General features: G+C 40.1%; 1 protein-coding gene across 1 annotated transcript; it reads left to right on the top strand.

Annotated features, from left to right (window-relative positions):
- Positions 1-1,576: 1,576 nt before the first annotated feature.
- On the top strand, positions 1,577-19,256 carry nmt1a (N-myristoyltransferase 1a). Its single transcript, XM_017461003.3, has 12 exons — positions 1,577-1,728; positions 8,745-8,844; positions 9,000-9,144; positions 10,859-10,977; positions 11,983-12,074; positions 13,093-13,209; positions 13,680-13,850; positions 14,379-14,487; positions 16,055-16,225; positions 16,475-16,642; positions 16,752-16,889; positions 17,709-19,256. The coding sequence occupies exons 1-12, from the start codon at positions 1,619-1,621 to the stop codon at positions 17,727-17,729; spliced, it is 1,461 nt and encodes a 486-aa protein (XP_017316492.1). The 5' UTR covers positions 1,577-1,618; the 3' UTR covers positions 17,730-19,256.
- Positions 19,257-19,362: the final 106 nt, after the last annotated feature.

Below are 19,362 nucleotides of genomic sequence, written 5' to 3' on the forward strand. Positions count from 1 at the left end.
CCAAAAAAAAAAAAAAGGCACATTTATACATCTATTTTCTATACTGCTTATTCTACACAGGGTCATGGGGGGATGCCTGGAACTTATCCCAGGTAACTCTGGGCATAATGCGGGGGACGCCCTGGACGGGGTGCCAACCCACCGCAGGGCACAGTCACGCACACACTCACACACCATGGACAATTTGGAAATGTCAATAAGTCAACAGCACATGTCTTTGAACTGGTGGAAGAAACCGGACTACCTGGAGGAAACATGCAACTCCTACCCCAAGACCGGAGGGGTGGGGCAAACCTGCTAACCACTAAGTCACCCTGCCCCCTAAATGACACATCGTTTTTGTTTTAATGATATACTGGTAAGGCTGACATTTATCAGGATAAATTGACATAATTCTTATTTAATCCCACTTTAATGAAAATTAAGTCTGAGCACAATAGACTGTAATACTAATGAAGAAACTAGGAATGCTTACTGTATTGTCAATCCTTATATATATATATATATATATATATATATATATATATATATATATATATATATATATATATATATATATATATATATATATATATATATATATAAAAGTGTGCTGATTTTATATTTGATCATATTTTATAACAAAAGAAATGCTGGGTTTAATGCTATTTTTGTTCATTGAAAGGTAATGTAAGATTGGATTTAAGTGATTCATAGTTTAAATAGTTAAGTGATAATTAAAATAGTTTAAGTGATTGATAGGCAAAAGACCAAAAACTTTGGGGGAAAACGTCAAGGAGTCGAATGCTCTCTGATTGGTGAATCGAGCCGATCTGACTCACTGAAAGAGCCAACTCTTTGAGCTCCTGGAAGTATTTTCTTCAAGGATGGTCAGAATTGTTGGTCTCTGCCTATCTCTACTTAAATGTTCTCGAATCGATAAATTTGGGCGGCATTAGGGTAAAAATAAAACGTCAGAAGACCGAAAGAGTCGGTTCTTCCTGGCGAACCGAGCCTGTTTGACTCTGTCTCACTAAAAAGAATTCCTGTCAGTTAAGTGCAACAGCTGAATTCACAAATCTTTGGCGCCACCGTGCGGCCAGTAAAGCAACAACTTAAAAACACACACACACACACACACACACACACACACACACACACACACACACACATTTAAAAATAAAATAGTGCAGTTTTAAATAGAATCTGTTTCATTTCTAAATGACAACGTTTTGCTCCCTGGGATAGGCTCTAGGTTCCCCGTGACCCTGAAAAGGATAAGCGGTATAGAAGATGGATGGATGACAACGTTGTTTTTTTTTTTTTTTTTTTTTAAATCACTGTTGTAAGAGAACTATATGAATACTTTATCACGTAACCATAGTAACGTCAGCTAGTGCAGTAAGGAGGGCGCAAGTTGCTAGCAGCTAAAAATGATTAGCTGCATCGAGTAAAGGTGGAGGAAACTTTAAAAGTAAATGTAGTCGTTTCTTTTTGTGAAATGAAACCTTTCAACTGCACTAAAGTAGCTAGAAGTATTTACAACTACACCCCCCACAATGCCTTGCGAAGTTTCCACCAATAGGAATCGGAAAGGGTTGGAGTTTTCAAAGGCGAGTTTTTCACTTCCTCGTTAATCATGGCGGATGAGAATGAGACAGCACCGAAGCAGGAGAAAGAAGTGGAACTAGATGAGGACCACGGACATTGCAGCGACTGCGAAAATGAAGAGCATCATTTCGATGATGGGTGAGGATACAAACTTGTACGTGGGTTGGTTAGAAATGTATAAAACTCTCATGATCCGCACCCTTAAAGTCTAGGGCCCTTGCATGGCTAGGTCAAAGGAGGCGAGAATTATAGGAATTCGCCCACTAGTTGCTGCTCATTGGTCCGTTTCTTTTATTGACAGTCGGTTTTGATCGGCTATTGGATAAACGGCAGTTATTGTAATAAGGAGGGTGGGGCTTAGCGCATTGAGTCGGCTAGGTGCTGTTCAAGCTAATGTGGTTTACTGTCACGGAAACATAACTGGTGGTTTTGGGGTTTTTTTTGTAGTAGCTCATGCTACAGCTGTAACGAGTAATATGTATTCCTGCAGGCGAAGCTAACTGCTATGTGTAATATCTTATAAATCTGAGAATATGGGCTAGCAAGTAGAACTAGTTCTTAGCGTTACTTCAACATGGACCAGACTGACTAGAACGTCGTGTCCCAAAGGCACCCATTCTCCCTCGACCACTTGAAGGCTCACTTATAGGTTTTCACGATAATGACGTCATTGCAGTGCAGACTTGGAGGAGACAACTCGGAGATTAGAGCGGCATTTGAGACACGGCCGAGTTTCCTTTCACTTCACTGTCAGCTAGCTATTACAACAATTCTATCTAGATTTTTTTAAAATAAAAAAATAAATAAAAATAGAAAGCACAAAATATAGCTAAAGCTGCTGAAGTAAATAACTAATTAAAGCTAAAGCACAAAATATAGCTAAAAATGCACAAAAATAAGCTAAAGCTTTTTTTTTTAATATTTAAAAAAAAGGCACAAAATATATGTATACGGCAAACGCAGTATAAACACAACAAAAACATTTATCTTGTTAAAAAAAAAACACCTAAATATTTATCTAAACTGGCCGCTAATATCCATGCTAGGAAGCTAAACCTTTTTTTTTTTTTTTTTTTTTTTTTAGATGACATGCTATGGCTAGTTTAAAAAGAGAAAAAGCAGTCGTTAGAGCTGCTGTATACACCATCACATTTCTCCATATTATAGCATAGCATATATTATTACATGTATTATATTATTATTTTTACATTATTACAATTTATTAGTCGTTAGGAATCAGTTCCAGCAGTCCTATGAACAAGGATGCATGCTAGCTAATCATGCTAGCTAACAGCACCGCTTTTCATTGCACTTTCACTTTTAATATCTCCGAGCTTAATCAGGACAAGATTACACAGCCCTAAAAGTCTGAGAGTAATTATAGTCTTTGTTCAACTAGTTATTTATCCGACAAGACTTGAAACTCGTGGTCATGTACACTCGGTTAGGGTTGAATTCACAGTCAGTATAACGTTACAAGGCTGTTTAGTGTTGTAGTTAGCGTTTTTTAAAATGAGTGGGTCGAGCATATTTCCTAAATGAAATATATGTCATTGTTTTATAACTGTTTTTTGTTTGGCTAAAGAGTTGTAGGGATGTTAAGGTTGTTTTATACCTTGTCTAAACACCAATTTCCTTCATGGTATTACACTCATGTCTGTGGTAAAAATGACCAAATCCTTGTGTGTGTGTGTGTGTGTGTGTGTGTGTGTATATATATATATATATATATATATATATATATATATATATATATATATATATATATATATATATATATATATATATATATATATATAAAACAAATGCCAACAGGAAACAAAAAGATGACATCCTCCAATTGTTCATCTTTCTTAGAATGACATTTTTCAGAATGACTTTTCCATTATACACTATATGGACAGCAGTTTGTGGACACCTGACCATCACACCCATATGTGGTTCTTCTCCAACCTGTTGCCACAACGTTAGAAACAAACAGTTGTCTAGAACGTCTCTGTATGCCGTAGCGTTACAATTTCCCTTCACTGGAACGAAGAGGCTCGAACCTGTTCCAGCATGATAATACCCCTGTATACAAAGTGAGCTCCATGAAGACATGGTTTGAGAAGTTTGGAGTGAAAGAAGTTGAGTGTCAAAGTACAGAGTCCTGAGTCCTCAACCCCACCGAACACCTTTGGGATGAATTGCAACGCCGACTGCACAACAGAGTCCTTCTTGCTCGACATCAGTGCCTGACCTCACCAGAAGAGTGGAGGTTATTATAACTACATATGGGGACTAAATCTGGAATGGCATGATCGAAAAGCACGTATTGGTGTAATGGTCAGGTGTCCAAACTTTCAGCATATAGTGTATCTCTTACATTGTTAGTGTGCCTCACCTTGGTGTTGCTATAAGCGGAAGAGAGATAGAGTTGGCTTGCTTACTTACTTAGCCAAAAATTGATATTTGTTTTAGTTACAGTTGCATTTATATAGCGCTTTTCTAGACCCTCAAAGTGCTATACATAGTATGGGTGGGGGATCTCCTCAACCACCACTAGAGTGTAGCATGCGATGGCAGCCATAGTGCACCAGAACGCCCACCACACACCAGCTATTAATGGAGAGGAGAGAGTGATGTAGCCAATTCAGAGATGGGGATTATTAGGGGGCCATGATAGAGAAGGACCAATGGGGGAATTTCACCAGGACACCAGGGTTACACCCCTGCTCTTTTACGAGAAGTGTCCTGGGATTTTTAATGACCACAGAGAGTCAGGACCTCAGTTTAACGTCTCATCCGAAAGACTGTGCTGTTTTTTCAGTATGGTGTTCCCATCACTATTCTGGTGCATTAGGACCCACACAGATCACAGGGTGAGCGCCCCCTACTGGTCTTCCTAATACCATTTCCAGCAGCAATCTTAGTCAAACTTAGGATGGGAGGTCTCCCATCCAGATATTGGCTAGCCTCATCCTTGCTTAATTTCAGTGGGAAACCAGGCGAGAACTGCAGGGAGATATGGCTCTGGTTTTGTTTAATTCTCATTAGTAATACCATGTTCTTCTGTGCGTTTGCATAACCCTCGTGTACGATCGAGTCTGGAACATGGTCTGAGTGACAGCAGAGGTAGCAGTGTTTACAACTGTAATGGATTAAACAGCAGTAGCTGATTGTACAGCCGAAGGGTTTTTGGTGCCGTCCATCGGCACAGAGAAACAAAAGTGCTCTCGTATTATTTAGGGGTCCACAGTGAGGAGGTTTGTCATTTTTGAGGAGTCTCGGAAGGACATGAAAGGAATGAGACCCACTCGATTAAGGTACTTTATTGGGTTTAAAAAAAAAACACACAAAAAAAACGTACGAGTAGATGGTAGTGGACAGAAATGCGTTTTTTATCTTTATTTTGTAAACGTCAGTGGTGAGGTAACTGAACATACACCGTGACTAACATTGAGACCATAACAACGACTTTACATTGTATATTTTTCCAGTCACTAACGGCTCTCGTGCATGTCACAGTAAGCACAGTGCACAGCTAGGCTCACTACCAAACAATGCTGTTCAATATATATGATTTAGAATCCACTAATTCATATCCTACATACAGCGCTTATCTAGCGAGAAGACAGCCATTTGGGATTCAGCGTCATGCTGCCTGAACAAAGTTTCACACACTCATGCTGTCACGACTAATCTTTGCTGTACAGTAGTGGTCATTCAGCTTGTAAAGGTGGGGGTTGTGTTTGTTTTCTCTTCAGCAGCGCACAGCGCTAGAATCACGTCAAACACACAGTGCACTAGTTTCTTTCTCGGGCTGCCTTTGTTCAGGGTCGCAGCGCCCAGCGTGCCGTCTTTCGTCCCATCGCAAGCACATGCTTTTCACCTTATGGGTAATGAGACGTGTCATCTGTCCTGTCCCATAGTGACACACAACGCTCTGTGTCCTCACCTCGCTCCCTATTACACTCTGAAGTGTAATAGGATTAACTGCTGCTCCTTAGTAAGTACTGAGTTACCACCGCGTGCTGATGTTAGCCTAAACCGACATTAGCTCCGCGCAGGTAGTTAGATTTGCTGTGTTTAAGTTCCTCCTCATTTGGGAGGTTTAAATGTGATCAAATAGAAGTGTCGTGGTTATGGCTTGAAGCTGTTAGTATGGATAATGATGTCATCGTTGTTTCATATTTAGAGCGTAGTAGAAAATCTTTTGACTCAAAAAAAAAAAGTTCTTATGAAATATAAACGGTATAACATGAAAACAAAACCACAGCGATTACGCTCTATTATACTACAGCACTGTTGAGGTCTCAAATCTGATTGGTCATATAATTTTATATAACAGCAGCTCTGACAGTAATGTTATATTCGATAGTAATGCACTCCTTCTAATACGTTATTTTTACACAGCGACTTTTATGCCAGACAGTCCATGACTGATAATAAATGGCTGATAATAAATGGCTTGTTATTTTTGCTGGTTATTTTTGTGTTTTTTTTTAAACAAAGTAAAACATATCCACGTTGATCTGATGAAGCCTTTCTTTTTATAAATAGCCTTTTTTTTTTTCTTTTTTTTTTCTATAACACAAAGACTTTCTATAAATAGACGTCGATTTAACATTTATGGAACGAGTGTCTCGTGTCAGGGCTTTGTAAAAATCTACGTTTATCTCTATGGGAAAGTCTTCAGGACAGATGGCCATGTGCTTCCTGGTTTTTCAGTAACATGACAAGCTGTGTTTAAAGTAAAAAATAAAAATCTTGGAAGAAAAAAAAAAAAAGAGAGACTGGTGAGAGAACCGGTGTTTGTAGCTGTTATAACTGTCATAAGAGGAGCTAATTTGTTTAGCTGACATTCCACAGCGTTAAATATAACTACAAATGGATTTTTTTTTTTTTTAAAAAAGAATGACGTGCCATTCTTTAATTTTTTTAAAAAATGTAATCGTTTGCAAATTGCTGTGGTATAAGAGGAATAAAACGCTTCTGGATGTGCTGTTATCGGAAAATAGTCCACCTTGGGCTGGTAACGGTAACTCCACTTTACTGTTTCTTTAGCATTCCTTTAAACTAGCTGTTTTACATTAGGAAAAGTTAATGCTTTGGCCCTCCTAGACTTTGAGGAAGAATGCACTATATCATAAAATTGTTCGTATTTACATTTACTGGCATAAAGCATGATAAAGTTCGGAATAGGAACTAAAAGCTGAGTCTTATACAGAGATCAAGTTCTAGTTTGAAATGATTGAAATACAATCATAAAGTAAAACATGCGTACTTAATCTAAAGAAAACATCTGCTACGGAAACATCTGTTCTGATCCTACAGTTCTGATGTTTGTCTGAAAAACACACAAGCTCTCCAGTGCCAAATCCACACTGTTTATACAAGTAGATGTTCTAGCTGTTGTTGCTTTGTTGTATGACGCTGTCTATGCTGGACTGTTCTTTGTCTTCCCGATTCTCTCTCCTCATTCTTCTCTAACAAAACCACTGAAAGGAAAAGTCCAGAATGCATGTTCAATGGTGGGCTAAGATATAGCACGGTTGAGCTGAGTCATCACAGGGGGTTGAATGCAGTGTGTATCTCGTAAACATTTCACGTATAGAATCGGATTCCGCATGTGTACCGTTCGGTCTCCTCTCTGTAAGAGTAAGAAGCTCTTGGAGCCGTCTAAATGCACAATCCTGAGTCTGAGTCAGCGTGAAATTGCTCGTTTGGGTTGTTTTGCGATTCGCTTCGGTTTAGTTTTGCCTAATTGCGTGCGATTGAAAGAAGCAGATTTGAATGTACTCATAAAACCCTTTCGCTCTTCTGTCTGAAATACAGCGAAGGGAAAATAGGAACCCTTTGCAAAGTGCACGTAGATCACAGAGCGAAATAAATTACGATGAAGTAGATTTGTGTATCGCATCCAGCATTTTTCTTCGTTTTTGTTGGCCAGTCCAAATATCCAGAACGCGTGGCATTTCTGCAACACTACAGCGCTGTGCTTTGGCTCAGTTTAGCAGCTTTCATGTCTAAGACATTTGATTCATTTTCTGCAGTTGTGTTGCTTTCTCGCTGCAGTTGCGATCCATGCAATAGAGTTCACTTTGACTCGGACCCGAGACCACGTCACTCGCTCCGACACCTTCGGAACGGTCGTTTTGGTCCGCGTTGCTCCTCACTCAACATCAAATGATCCCTCCAGGATTTTGCGATCGCAGAAATCAACACAAAATCAAGCGGACACCGCGATATTTTCGAAATAACCGCAGATTTGGGCCAAGATGCGTCATGTGACATAAACACAATGCACATTCAGTCAAAGCCCTCGTCGATTCACGTGCGCCAAACATGAGTACAGCTAAAATCTCATTTACCAACAAACATCACTGCGAAGGACTATGCAAAACTATTTTGCTCAACGGCAATTTCACCAATTCATGTAGTTATCTACAAAAAAAAAACGCAGATTTTGAAAAAAGTCACAGCAAAGTCAAGTGTTTTTGGCTGCAACAATTACAAAAAAACTCCATTAACCGTAGTGTTTTTCTCTGACTGTCCTGTTCTAGACCTAATTATACATCATCATCATCATCATCATAAATGATCGTCATTGCCCCAAACCTGATTTATACTTTGAACACTCATTGATTTTAGATCTTCTTACTCAGCTTAATCCTGGGATTAGTAACCTACTCATTTTCGAGTATTCCCTGAGTATCCCTGACCAGGCTGCACACTTGTGATGTTAAGAAAAGTACGTTCTACGCTTGTGGGCTGTTTGGAACACCGTAAGCTTTGAGTCAGAAGGTTCAGATGGAGCATAGTGTTTTCTGAAATAAGTGTACATCACAACAGCTGCTGAGTCTACGTGCGTTTGTGCGTTTAACCGACCTTGTGTTCAGGTGGTTTTATTTTCATTTTAACCGACGAAGCACCAGGCTTACGTCTTGTTTGCTGTGACGTAAATAACCGACGAATTCTAGCGACTGGAGAACCTTTCCATCAGGCAGTGAATAGTATTGTGGTCAGGTGATTATTTAATAACCGTAACAGGCGATCGTTGTAATGGTGTCTGATGATAAAGTGTGTGTTTTTGCCGTGTTATTAAAAACGTCAGGTTCTGCTTTGAAGAGTCGGAGTGTTTATTCCTGTACGTGCGTTGTTCTGGTTTACAGAGAAAAGGGAGACACAGGGGCCAAGAAGAAGAAAAAGAAACAGAAGAAAAAGAAGGACAAATCTGGAGGAAAGGACTCGGCCCAGGACCCGCTGGCCAAAGTGAGAAAACCATTTCTTTCTTCTGTTTGTATCCTTGATTTATGTCATGTTTTTTTTTTTTTTGGACACATTCAGTTTGTTATATAATGAAGTGTGTGTGTGTGTTTTTTTTTATATGCTCTCTTTCTGTTTCTTTTCATTCCTCTGCTCCCTAGGTGAACTCTCTCCCTGCAGATAAGCTCCAGGAGATTCAGAAAGCCATCGAGCTCTTCTCAGTGGGACCAGGACCAGCCAAAACCATGGAAGAGGCCTCACGCCGTAGCTACCAGTTCTGGGACACTCAGCCTGTCCCTAAACTAGGTACGCTTAGTATGTGTCAGTTAGGCTGATTTATTCCTACTGTAATGAGTTAGGGGGTTTTCAGACCTATAGATCTGTGCTTTGATCCGAAACAGGGACTTACATTTCAAAGCGTGTGAAAATGTCTTCGTGCAAGTTACATGTGAGTGAGTAAACCGTCCTCTCATTGGTCAGAGCGTGCCTGTTTATGTTCCGGGGTTCCGCCCACATCGGTCATCCATGAAGACGGATAGACGGCAGCTCCACGAGCTTATTATGAGCTGGAGTTATTATTATTCATCAGTTTGAGAGGGAATCAATGTTTCACGAAGCGATTAAAGCCCAGCTCCTTGAGACACTCGCGAAACACTTTGTCAGCCTCTGTGTTTGTATCCATTTTTGAAAGGTGTTCAGAAATATGTTCGTCAGACCAAATTTTACCTCGTCTTTGGTCCAAGTTAAACGGTGATTCATGTTACCAGCCATTAGCAAAACAAACACGCGTTTTACATAACACAGTTCCCATCCTGCATTGCTATACAGGTCGGTCCGTTGGGTCAGATTGCTTTCTCTGGAGTTCATTTGGCGTGTTCATATACTGTATATTTCAAGTTCAAGTGGTTTTATTATCATTTCAACCATATACAGCTGGTACAGTACACAGTGAAATGAAACAACGTTCCTCCAGGACCACGGTGCTACATAAAACAACACACTAACCACATGAGATGACACAGAACTAAATATATATCTCTGTGTGTATGTGTGTGTATGTATGTATGTATGTATGTGTATATATATATATATATATATATATATATATATATATATATATATATATATATATATATATTTATATTTATATTTATTTAAAATAAAGCGATCCAAGAAAACTCACCGAACGGTTCCGAAACAAACGTTCCAAACGAGCCAGATGTGGAAAAAAAAATTAAGAGACAGTTAAAGATAACATTTGCAGAAATTTTCATCCAAGACAATTTTGATGTCTAAAGTGTGCTTCAGTTATCAGGTAAGGTGTAATTTATAATTTATCAGGTAATATCAGTTAAGCAACACTTATTTGGCTCTAATACAGATGCGGCTTTGAATAGTTATGGGGAGCGTGATGAACTTTTTGTGTTGCACACTGTGTGCCTTTTATTCAAATAGTGATCTTCTGGTCCAAATAAAAATAATAAGAAATCCTGTAACAATGGACCTCATTTATCAAGCTGGATACAAATGTATTTTTATTTGTAAATTTACACTATAATAATAATAATAAGAAGAAGTTTATTTTACTTATATAGTGCCTTTTCCATATCCGAAGGACACTTTGCAAATAGTATTTACACAAGAAATTCCCATCATTTCGGCTGGGGAAAAAACATTCGTAGCCTGCGCATGCTCCTGAGTGTGTGCAAATTAAAGCATAAGAAGACGATTGGCTTCAAATGATATGAATTGCGACGAGTTTTATATACTGCACTTTTATATACGTATTACACTGTCAAGTTTAAACAGTATGGCGTGTCGTTCTTGAAACGTTTGAATAGTTGGCGAATTGCTGTGGTACAAGAGGAATAAAACACTTTGGGATATACTGTTTTACAGGAAAATTTACTGTGGACTGGTAACAGCTGAGGTGTTGACCTATTCGTCTCCGGGTCGATTCTTTTCTTTTAACGGCACTCTGTGTCATGTTCTGTTATTTACTTATCGCTTCCTTGTGCAGGAGAGATGGTGACGACGCACGGCTGCATTGAGCCGGATAAAGATCACATCCGAGAGGAGCCGTACAGCCTTCCTCAGGGTTTCGTCTGGGATGCGCTGGACCTCGGCAACCCCGCTGTGGTGAGACACGCACACGCAGAGTTATTAAGTTATTACTCAAATAATTTCCTAGGGATGGGTGTGTGTCTGGCCGAGCCGTGATGATGTTTTGAATGTGGTCTAATATTGGGTCCTTATTTGGAAGACCGGTTTTATTGTTTGTTTAAACACACTCATGAATGAGAACTGAATAGCGTGCAGCTTCCTGCTATTTAAACACAATGTGGTTCCCACCCATGGTTTTATGAGAGAGATTTGGAGGTGTGAATTGATGAAACCTCAAGATAGCTTTGTAAGTAAAAGTGAGATGGTGTCACAAACCTCTCTGTGTTTGTGCAGATGTGCTTGTGCCTTGGTTGAGCGGTGAAATGTCGTCAAGGGTAAAAAATAATAATAGTAATAATTCTTTAGATTTATGGAGTGCTTTTCTAGACACTCGAGGCACTTTACATGGGGGTGGTGGGTGGGGTTTGGGGGGTTGTATGATCTCCATAACCACCACTAGTGTGTAGCATCCACCTGGATCATGCTACGTCAGCCATAGTGTGGCAGAACACGCACAACACACCAGCTATTCGTGGAGAGGAGAGAGTGATGTAGCCAATTCAGGGATGGAGATTATTAGGGGGCCATGATAGATAAGGCCCAATGGGAGAATTTCACCAGGACACCGGGGGCATACCCCTACTCTTTTACGAGAAGAGTCCTGGGAATTGTAATGACCACAGAGAGTCAGGACCTCTGTTCATCTGAAAGACAGATCATTTTAATTTCCTGTGTGCACTTCACATGCAGCGTAGTTTCAGGGATAACGTCAGAGGACCAGTCGGTCACGACACTGACTCGAGCCAGCAATATTGCTTAATATCATACCGGCCTGATGCACTGGACATCTCAGTTAGCGAGTCTAGTTGATTTATGGTCCGTGTGCGTTTCTTGTCCTTAAAGTAATTTATGGAGAACTATAAAAAGCTTGTGAAAGCTTGTGTTAATCGTTCTTGTATTCTCTGTTATTCTGTGTTTTAGCTAAAGGAGCTGTACACTCTCCTGAACGAGAACTACGTGGAGGACGATGATAACATGTTCCGCTTTGACTATTCACCCGAGTTCCTGCTATGGTATGCACCTCATACACCCCTTCCCAGCAACACTGTGAACTTTTCCACTGGTTTAATGGAAGAGTATTGTAATATTTCTTCATTCATGTTCAGTAAGTGCTTTATCCCGGTCAGAGTCCGAGTGGATCCTGAGCCTGTACGGGGAACACTAGGTATTAGGCTTGAATACACCTTTTGTATCACAGGAGACACAGGAGTGCACACACACGTACACGGTTACACCTTTAGAGCAATTTATATAACCAAATCCATCTAATACTGTGGTTAGGAGGAAACCCATGCAGACTCGATGAGAACATGCAGGATGTCAGTAAACGACGCTTGGATCAAAACATAGTGTCCGTTTGAATGGTTCACAACTGGGCAGCAGCACCGTAGTAGTGGAAAAGTGCTATTAAAAAATGGTCTACTCTACAGGATGGGGAAAGCATGCTGTATGTTCATTCAAACCTCTCACTCTCTCTCTCCTCTCTCTCTCCTTCTCTCTCTCACTCACGCTTTCTCTCCTCTCTCTCTCCTTCACTCTTTCTCACTCTTTCTCTCCTCTCGCTCTCTCCTCTCTCACTCTTTCTCTCCTCTCTCTCTCCTTCTCTCTTTCTCACTCTTTCTCTCCTCTCGCTCTCTCCTCTCTCACTCTTTCTGTCCTCTCTCTCTCCTTCTCTCTCTCCTTCTCTCCATCACTCACTCTTTCTCTCCTCTCTCTCTTTCTCTCTCTCTCACTCTTTCTCTCCATCCTTCTCTCTCTCTCTCCCCCTTCCCTCTCTCTCCTCTTTCTCCTTCTCTCTCTCTCCTTCTCGCTCACTCTTTCTCTCCTCTCTCTCTCCTCTCTCTTTCTCTCTCACTCTTTCTCTCCATCCTTCTCTCTCTCTCTCTCTCTCTCCTTCTCGCTCACTCTTTCTCTCCTCTCTCTTTCTCTCTCTCACTCTTTCTCTCCATCCTTCTCTCTCTCTCTCTCTCTCTCTCTCTCTCTCTCTCTCTCTCTCTCTCTCTCTCTCTCTCTCTGCTCTCTCTCTTTCAGGGCGCTACGTCCTCCAGGCTGGTTGCCGCAGTGGCACTGTGGCGTGAGAGTGAACTCCAATCATAAACTCGTAGGCTTCATCAGTGCCATCCCAGCCACCATCCGCATCTACGACATGTAAGCTCACTCACCTTCCTGCTCCGTCATAATGTCTACTATTCATTCCCCGTCCTGCCATTCCTCTTCCTGCTTGGGTGATTTATGTGAAGTCACAAACGCTAAAAAATCACAGATCAAATCAGTTGTTAACTCCTTGGTTATATTTCTGCACCATCCATCACTATAGTTTTTATTAAAAGACAAAAATTTAGTTTTTCCATCAGCTGAACCTCAACCAAAGTCCAGCTTATGTATTAGCTCTATTTTTCCACGCAAGCAAACGTCCTAGAATTTCAATTTCCTTTTAGCATTGAAATTTGTATAAATATCAGTAGCTATTTTCCAGAATAACACTTTGCAGCTAAATATTTCGGTAAAAACAGCAGCTTTGTAGTTTAAAAGATGCCGTGTGGTTTTGTTACTACGCTGAAAGCTCCACCTTTCTCCTTCTTCATCACTGGTTTTCTGCATCATCTGTCATCCTCCAGAGAGAAGAAGATGGTGGAGATTAATTTCCTGTGTGTGCACAAAAAGCTGCGCTCCAAACGCGTGGCTCCGGTGCTGATCCGAGAGATCACCAGACGGGTCAACCTGCAGGGCATCTTCCAGGCTGTCTACACTGCCGGAGTTGTACTGCCCAAACCTGTGGGGACCTGCAGGTAAACACACACACACACACACACACACATGCACACATCTAAATGCATCATCATAACATAGATCAAATGTAAGTTTATTTCAGAGGTGCCACCGTCTGTAGTTTAGTGACACGGGGGACATGTTTTGGGGGGGGTAAAGAGTAAATGGAAAATACAGTTCCCTGGTGTAAAAAAAATAAATAAATAAACTATTGTGAGTCTTGAAAAAGACTCTTGGTGTTTTAATATTTTTCTTTCAGCTTGAATCATATGCTTCGTTGATTTGTTTGATGATTTCCTTTTGTGTCAGTAGCTTGTGTTATCATTGGTAGCTCACTGCTTAGGATGCTGGACTTCTGATCGGAAGGTCATGAGCCAAACTGCCACTGCTGGGCCCTTGAGCAAAGCCCTTAACCCTCAATTGCTCAGTTGAAAAACAAAACAAAACCCAGAGATAATTGTAAGTCGCTCTGGATAAGGGCGTCTGCCGAATGCCATAAATGTAAATGTTACTCTGGTGTCATCTATTGTATGTGTGTGTCTGTGTAGATACTGGCACCGATCTCTGAACCCACGGAAGCTGATTGAAGTGAAGTTTTCACACCTGAGTCGGAACATGACTATGCAACGCACTATGAAGCTCTACCGGCTGCCAGAGGTACACACCAACATGGAGATGTCAATTTACACAAATTCCCATGATCGAACGTCATTTAAATTAAGGATCGTTTAATCGTTAACGTTAATACCGCAAGATGCTTTTACTGCAGTAGCGTATGGCCACCGGCACGACAGGGTGTGAACATCCCACTCAAAACGCCAGCTTCCTCTCCCAAATGAAAAGGTTGTTTTTATATATATTTTTTTAACTCGAAATAATAGGCTAGTAGGACTAAAATGAACCGATGTGATTATGATCGTTTGATAAAATGACTTATTTAATAATCAGATATCATGACTATGATGTACAACGTGTCACTAACGCCGTGTCAGCTGTGCACTCGAGTGAATTCGAGCCTATTCATATTGCGCGCGTCCATGTGAGCAAATCGGTTGTTTTTATGGATTGTCAAATCGTCAAAGTCGACGCCCTTTTCGCCTAGAATTTCCAGAAATGTATTCTTGGCGTTTTCTCACCCGATTTCTTGAGGAATTCCCCTGAGATGCTTTTTAAACAGTATTAAAGGAGCTCCCACCTACGCTGGACACTTATTGGCGGCTTTTCGGAATATTTTGCTCCGAGACGTCCGTTTAAAAAGTATATTTTTTTGTAAATAAAATGTCAGTTTTCTAATGAAAGAAACAAATACGTCGGCACGATTATATTTTTGTCTACGACACCGATTTCACACATTTAATCACACACCTTCAGATCAAAAGGTCTTTAAGATCATTAGGAATATTTCAGTCAAGTGTCCACAAACTTTTGACGGGTAGTGTAGGCTACCTCACGAGGATAACATTTCATTATTAATACATTACATTTACATACAGTTAATCCATCGTCGATTAGCAGCCTTGCACCAAACCCTGCATCTGCTTTTGGTTCAAATATCAAACCTCTTCTTTTACTTCTAGCTCCTTCGGCCGAGTTCTAAATGCTAAACTCGCAATCGTTACTTATCTCCATGCGCTGTAATCATCCGTCAGTAATCCTAGAGTAAATAGAGTAAGCAGTCGGAATAAAATTTCTGTCCAATTGCGTTCGATGGATAATCCACTTAATAATTGTGGTAAAGGTATTAATAAATACATTAACCAAAATGGCTAGAACTTGTGAAGTACTGCTACACAAAAGGTAAAAAAGGTGTAAAAGTGATTGTGAAGAAATATGATTAAACACTTAGTACTAACTCGCCGAACTGATGTAAGTCTGTCTTAAATATGGACCTTGACTATTTTTTTTAAACTCGAGACTCATGTCTCGCATGGCTGTATATTCACCACAAGGGGGAGCTAATGTTGGTGCATCAGGTAACTCAGCTCGGCAGTGTTGGTTTATGAGAGAAGACGCCACTACCATCACTATGGATGCTAGCTAGTTGAAATCCCCAATTTGGACGTTTAGTTACAGTGGTGCTTCACATTTACTAGTGAACGTTCTTGTGTTTGTAGTTATGTGCTTTAATAACCACATTAACGTAATTGAATGGAATATTTGGACGAATCCCTGTCCATCGTTTCATCGTCCATCCTTCATTCAGTCTCCGTCTCCTCGTCTCTAGGCTCCGAAGACCGGAGGCTTGAGGCCGATGACGGTGAAGGATGTCCCGGTTGTGCACCGCCTGCTGCAGGATTATCTCCGTCAGTTCAACCTGGCTCCAGTCATGAGCACGGAGGAGGTGAAGCACTGGCTCCTGCCCCAGGAGAACATCATCGACACCTACCTGGTGCAGGTAGGCCACCTGCACAGCCCTCATGTTACAGCTACATGATAATCACCTAGACCCCTGAAAAAAGAGAAAAGATCTCGAAGTCTGTTAGACAGAGACTTTGAAGTTGGGTTCTTTCTTCAAGCATTTATAAATCTTATTTTCTTAAGTGTTTTGAAATCTCCCTTGAGTCAAAACACTTTTTGTGTTGAACAACATATTAATTCAAAACATTTAACCTAACTGGTAACTGCTTGGTACTGATTGGTCCAGAATCCCGAGGGGAAGGTGACCGACTTCCTGAGTTTTTACACCTTGCCGTCCACCATCATGAACCACGCGGTTCACCGCAGTCTGAAGGCGGCCTATTCCTTCTACAACGTGCACACCACCACGCCACTCATCGATCTAATGGGAGACGCACTCATCTTGGCCAAATCGGTCAGTAGAAACAACTGTGTGTGTGCATGCATGTGGGTGTTGCTGCACACGAGGTTGAATTCCCTCTCTCCTTTTCTTTTTGCCTCTCATTCTGTGTCTCCCCTTGCAGAAAGGATTTGACGTTTTTAATGCACTGGACCTGATGGAGAACAAGACGTTTCTGGAGAAGCTGAAGTTTGGTATCGGAGACGGGAATCTACAGTATTATCTCTACAATTGGAAATGCCCCAGCATGGGCTCAGAGAAAGTATGGCTCCTTCTCTTAAAAATAATGATATATATGATGTGTGTGTGTGTATGTATGTATGTATGTATGTATGTGTGTGTGTGTGTATATATATATATATATATATATATATATATATATAGTGTATGTGTGTATATATACATATATGTTATAATGTTACCAAAAAAGTGTATCTAATATGATAGCCCCCCCCCGATTGCTGTTGTGGTAAGCGGAGAACATTTCGCGTTTGTTAATAAAAAATTAAATCTCTCGACGTATCTTTGATTTAGCTAACATTAGAGGTTTATATAGTGGACATCAATGTACTATATTAATTATCGATGTCACCGAAATATTTTTTGAAAGGAAAAAAAAAAAGGCCGAAAATCTTGACGGAGGAAAAAAAAACAAATTAAATAGGCCTACAATATTTAAGTGTCAATTTAACACTTAAATATTTTATTATTCATCTTTTTCCTAAAATTGGATAAACTAACGTGTGCATGTAACCGTCTCTAGTGTCTACATCTTAACTAAACCACTGGTGGTTTGGCAGGTCTGTAATATTGCAGCTTTTGTCAAATTACAGGGTTATAAAAAAAAAAACATTGAATGATGATGATAATAGAATGACAATGATCTGAATTCCATTAAAAAAAAAGACTAAATATTAAAGATTAAATAACATTAGCCAGCCAAACACACTATTTTCACACGGGTACATCATAGGAAAACGAATTTTGCTTTTTGTGTAATTCGCTGTGGAATTCCGTGTTTTGACTAAACATGTTCTCCTTAGTTTAAGATTGAAGTGTTGTGTGCTTTGTGCTTTTGCAGGTCGGTTTAGTCCTGCAGTGACCCTCTTGCCTCATCAAAGCCCTTCCTTGCGTCATAGTGAAGCCAAGAACTGACGTCACGCACTGACCACCTGACTGATGCTCCGGAGGGACTTCCAGGTTTAGGAAGAAAAAGCCACCGCCCATTATTATTATTATTTTTTAATTTTTAAAATTTTTTTTTTTTTTTTGCAGAACTTTGAACTTTTGGATCTGCACTACTGCTGCCAGGCTGTCTTCTCTTTTTCTCCCCCCCCCCCCCCCCCCCTTTTCTCTGTGTCTCCTTTTCTTTTTAGTCTGGTTCTTGTTTTTCTTTTTCTTTTTTTTTTTCTTTTCTTCTTTCTCCCTCAGCCAATGTAATTAATTCCGATCGTCTACGATCACAGCCATTGCGATTGTGGATTGTGATGCGAGTGCGAATCTGCGCTCAGAAACAGCAGCTGCTTCTTCATGCCGTTTCCATGATGCTCGCTCTGACAGTGAAGAGACTCAGTCCAGCCGTTTTCTCTCCCCATTCAAATGTGAGGTGTTGGTTGGGTTTTTGGGTTTTTTTTTTTTTTCCAGAAAAGAAAAGAAAAAAAGAGAACTGTTATACGCGCTTGGTGTTTGTAACAAAACAATCAAAAACACTAGAAATTGCTTGAAACAGAGAAAGAAAAAAAACACAGATGAGGTAATAAAACTCCAGAGTGGACATTACAAGGGCTGACGTCAGTAATTTTCTCCTTTACTCATCATGACAGTGTCACTGATTAATTGATGTCATACATAGTGTAAGGGAGAGATTATTATAATTTTTTTTTTTTTTTTTTTTTTTTTAAACCCCTTTGCTTTTATATTTTTTTTTCTACTTGTTGGATCGCTGCTTTGTCACTAACTGACTGCCTGTGATTTTACTGTAATGCTAACAGAGAAACCCTGTGTAAATACACAAATAACACGTAACAGCAAAATAATGATAAAATAAATGAATGATAGTAGTCCAGACCATGGACATGGACTAATGATTAATCCCAAGAGGTCGAATGCTGACTGGCATGAATAACCAGTGTGTTGGAAAGGTGGAGACGCATCAGGGGTTGTGAGCAGGGTTGAAATAAATATTTAAACACAGAGTTGAATACAATGTTTTTGTTTGTTTTGTTGGTAAGTGGTCTAAGTCAAATCTAATTGCAATCCTCAAAGTTTTACTGCTGCAGGATGATGACCGTACAGCGGGATCAAGCATCTGAGAACTAGTTCAGCGCAACGTATTCTCCAGTGTGGTTCAGTGTTTTATATACGGGAAGTGTTGAATTAAAGCCATAGTGTTGAACTGACACAGTTATAAAGGCACACCTAGAGCAGAAGAAGTTTGAGTTTATTATGAGTTTGGGTTTCTTTGCCGATAGTATGGAGGAAACGGAACTGAAGACCACTTAACCGACTGTATTAGGACAAAAAAAAAAACATCATCATCATTTGCTTTTCATGTTGGAGCAAGAAAACATTGTCAATATGGAGAATTTTTTTTGTGCTAAATAAAAGTAGAAGTTGCTGTGAGTGCTGATTTTGTTTATTGTGGAATCATTTGCATTTATGGTAATAACATATAGGTATACACCGATCAGCCATGACCTTAAAACCACTGACCGGTGAAGTGAAGAACATTGATT

Source organism: Ictalurus punctatus, chromosome 2 (genome assembly GCF_001660625.3).
Source record: "Ictalurus punctatus breed USDA103 chromosome 2, Coco_2.0, whole genome shotgun sequence".
Lineage (NCBI taxonomy): Eukaryota > Metazoa > Chordata > Actinopteri > Siluriformes > Ictaluridae > Ictalurus > Ictalurus punctatus.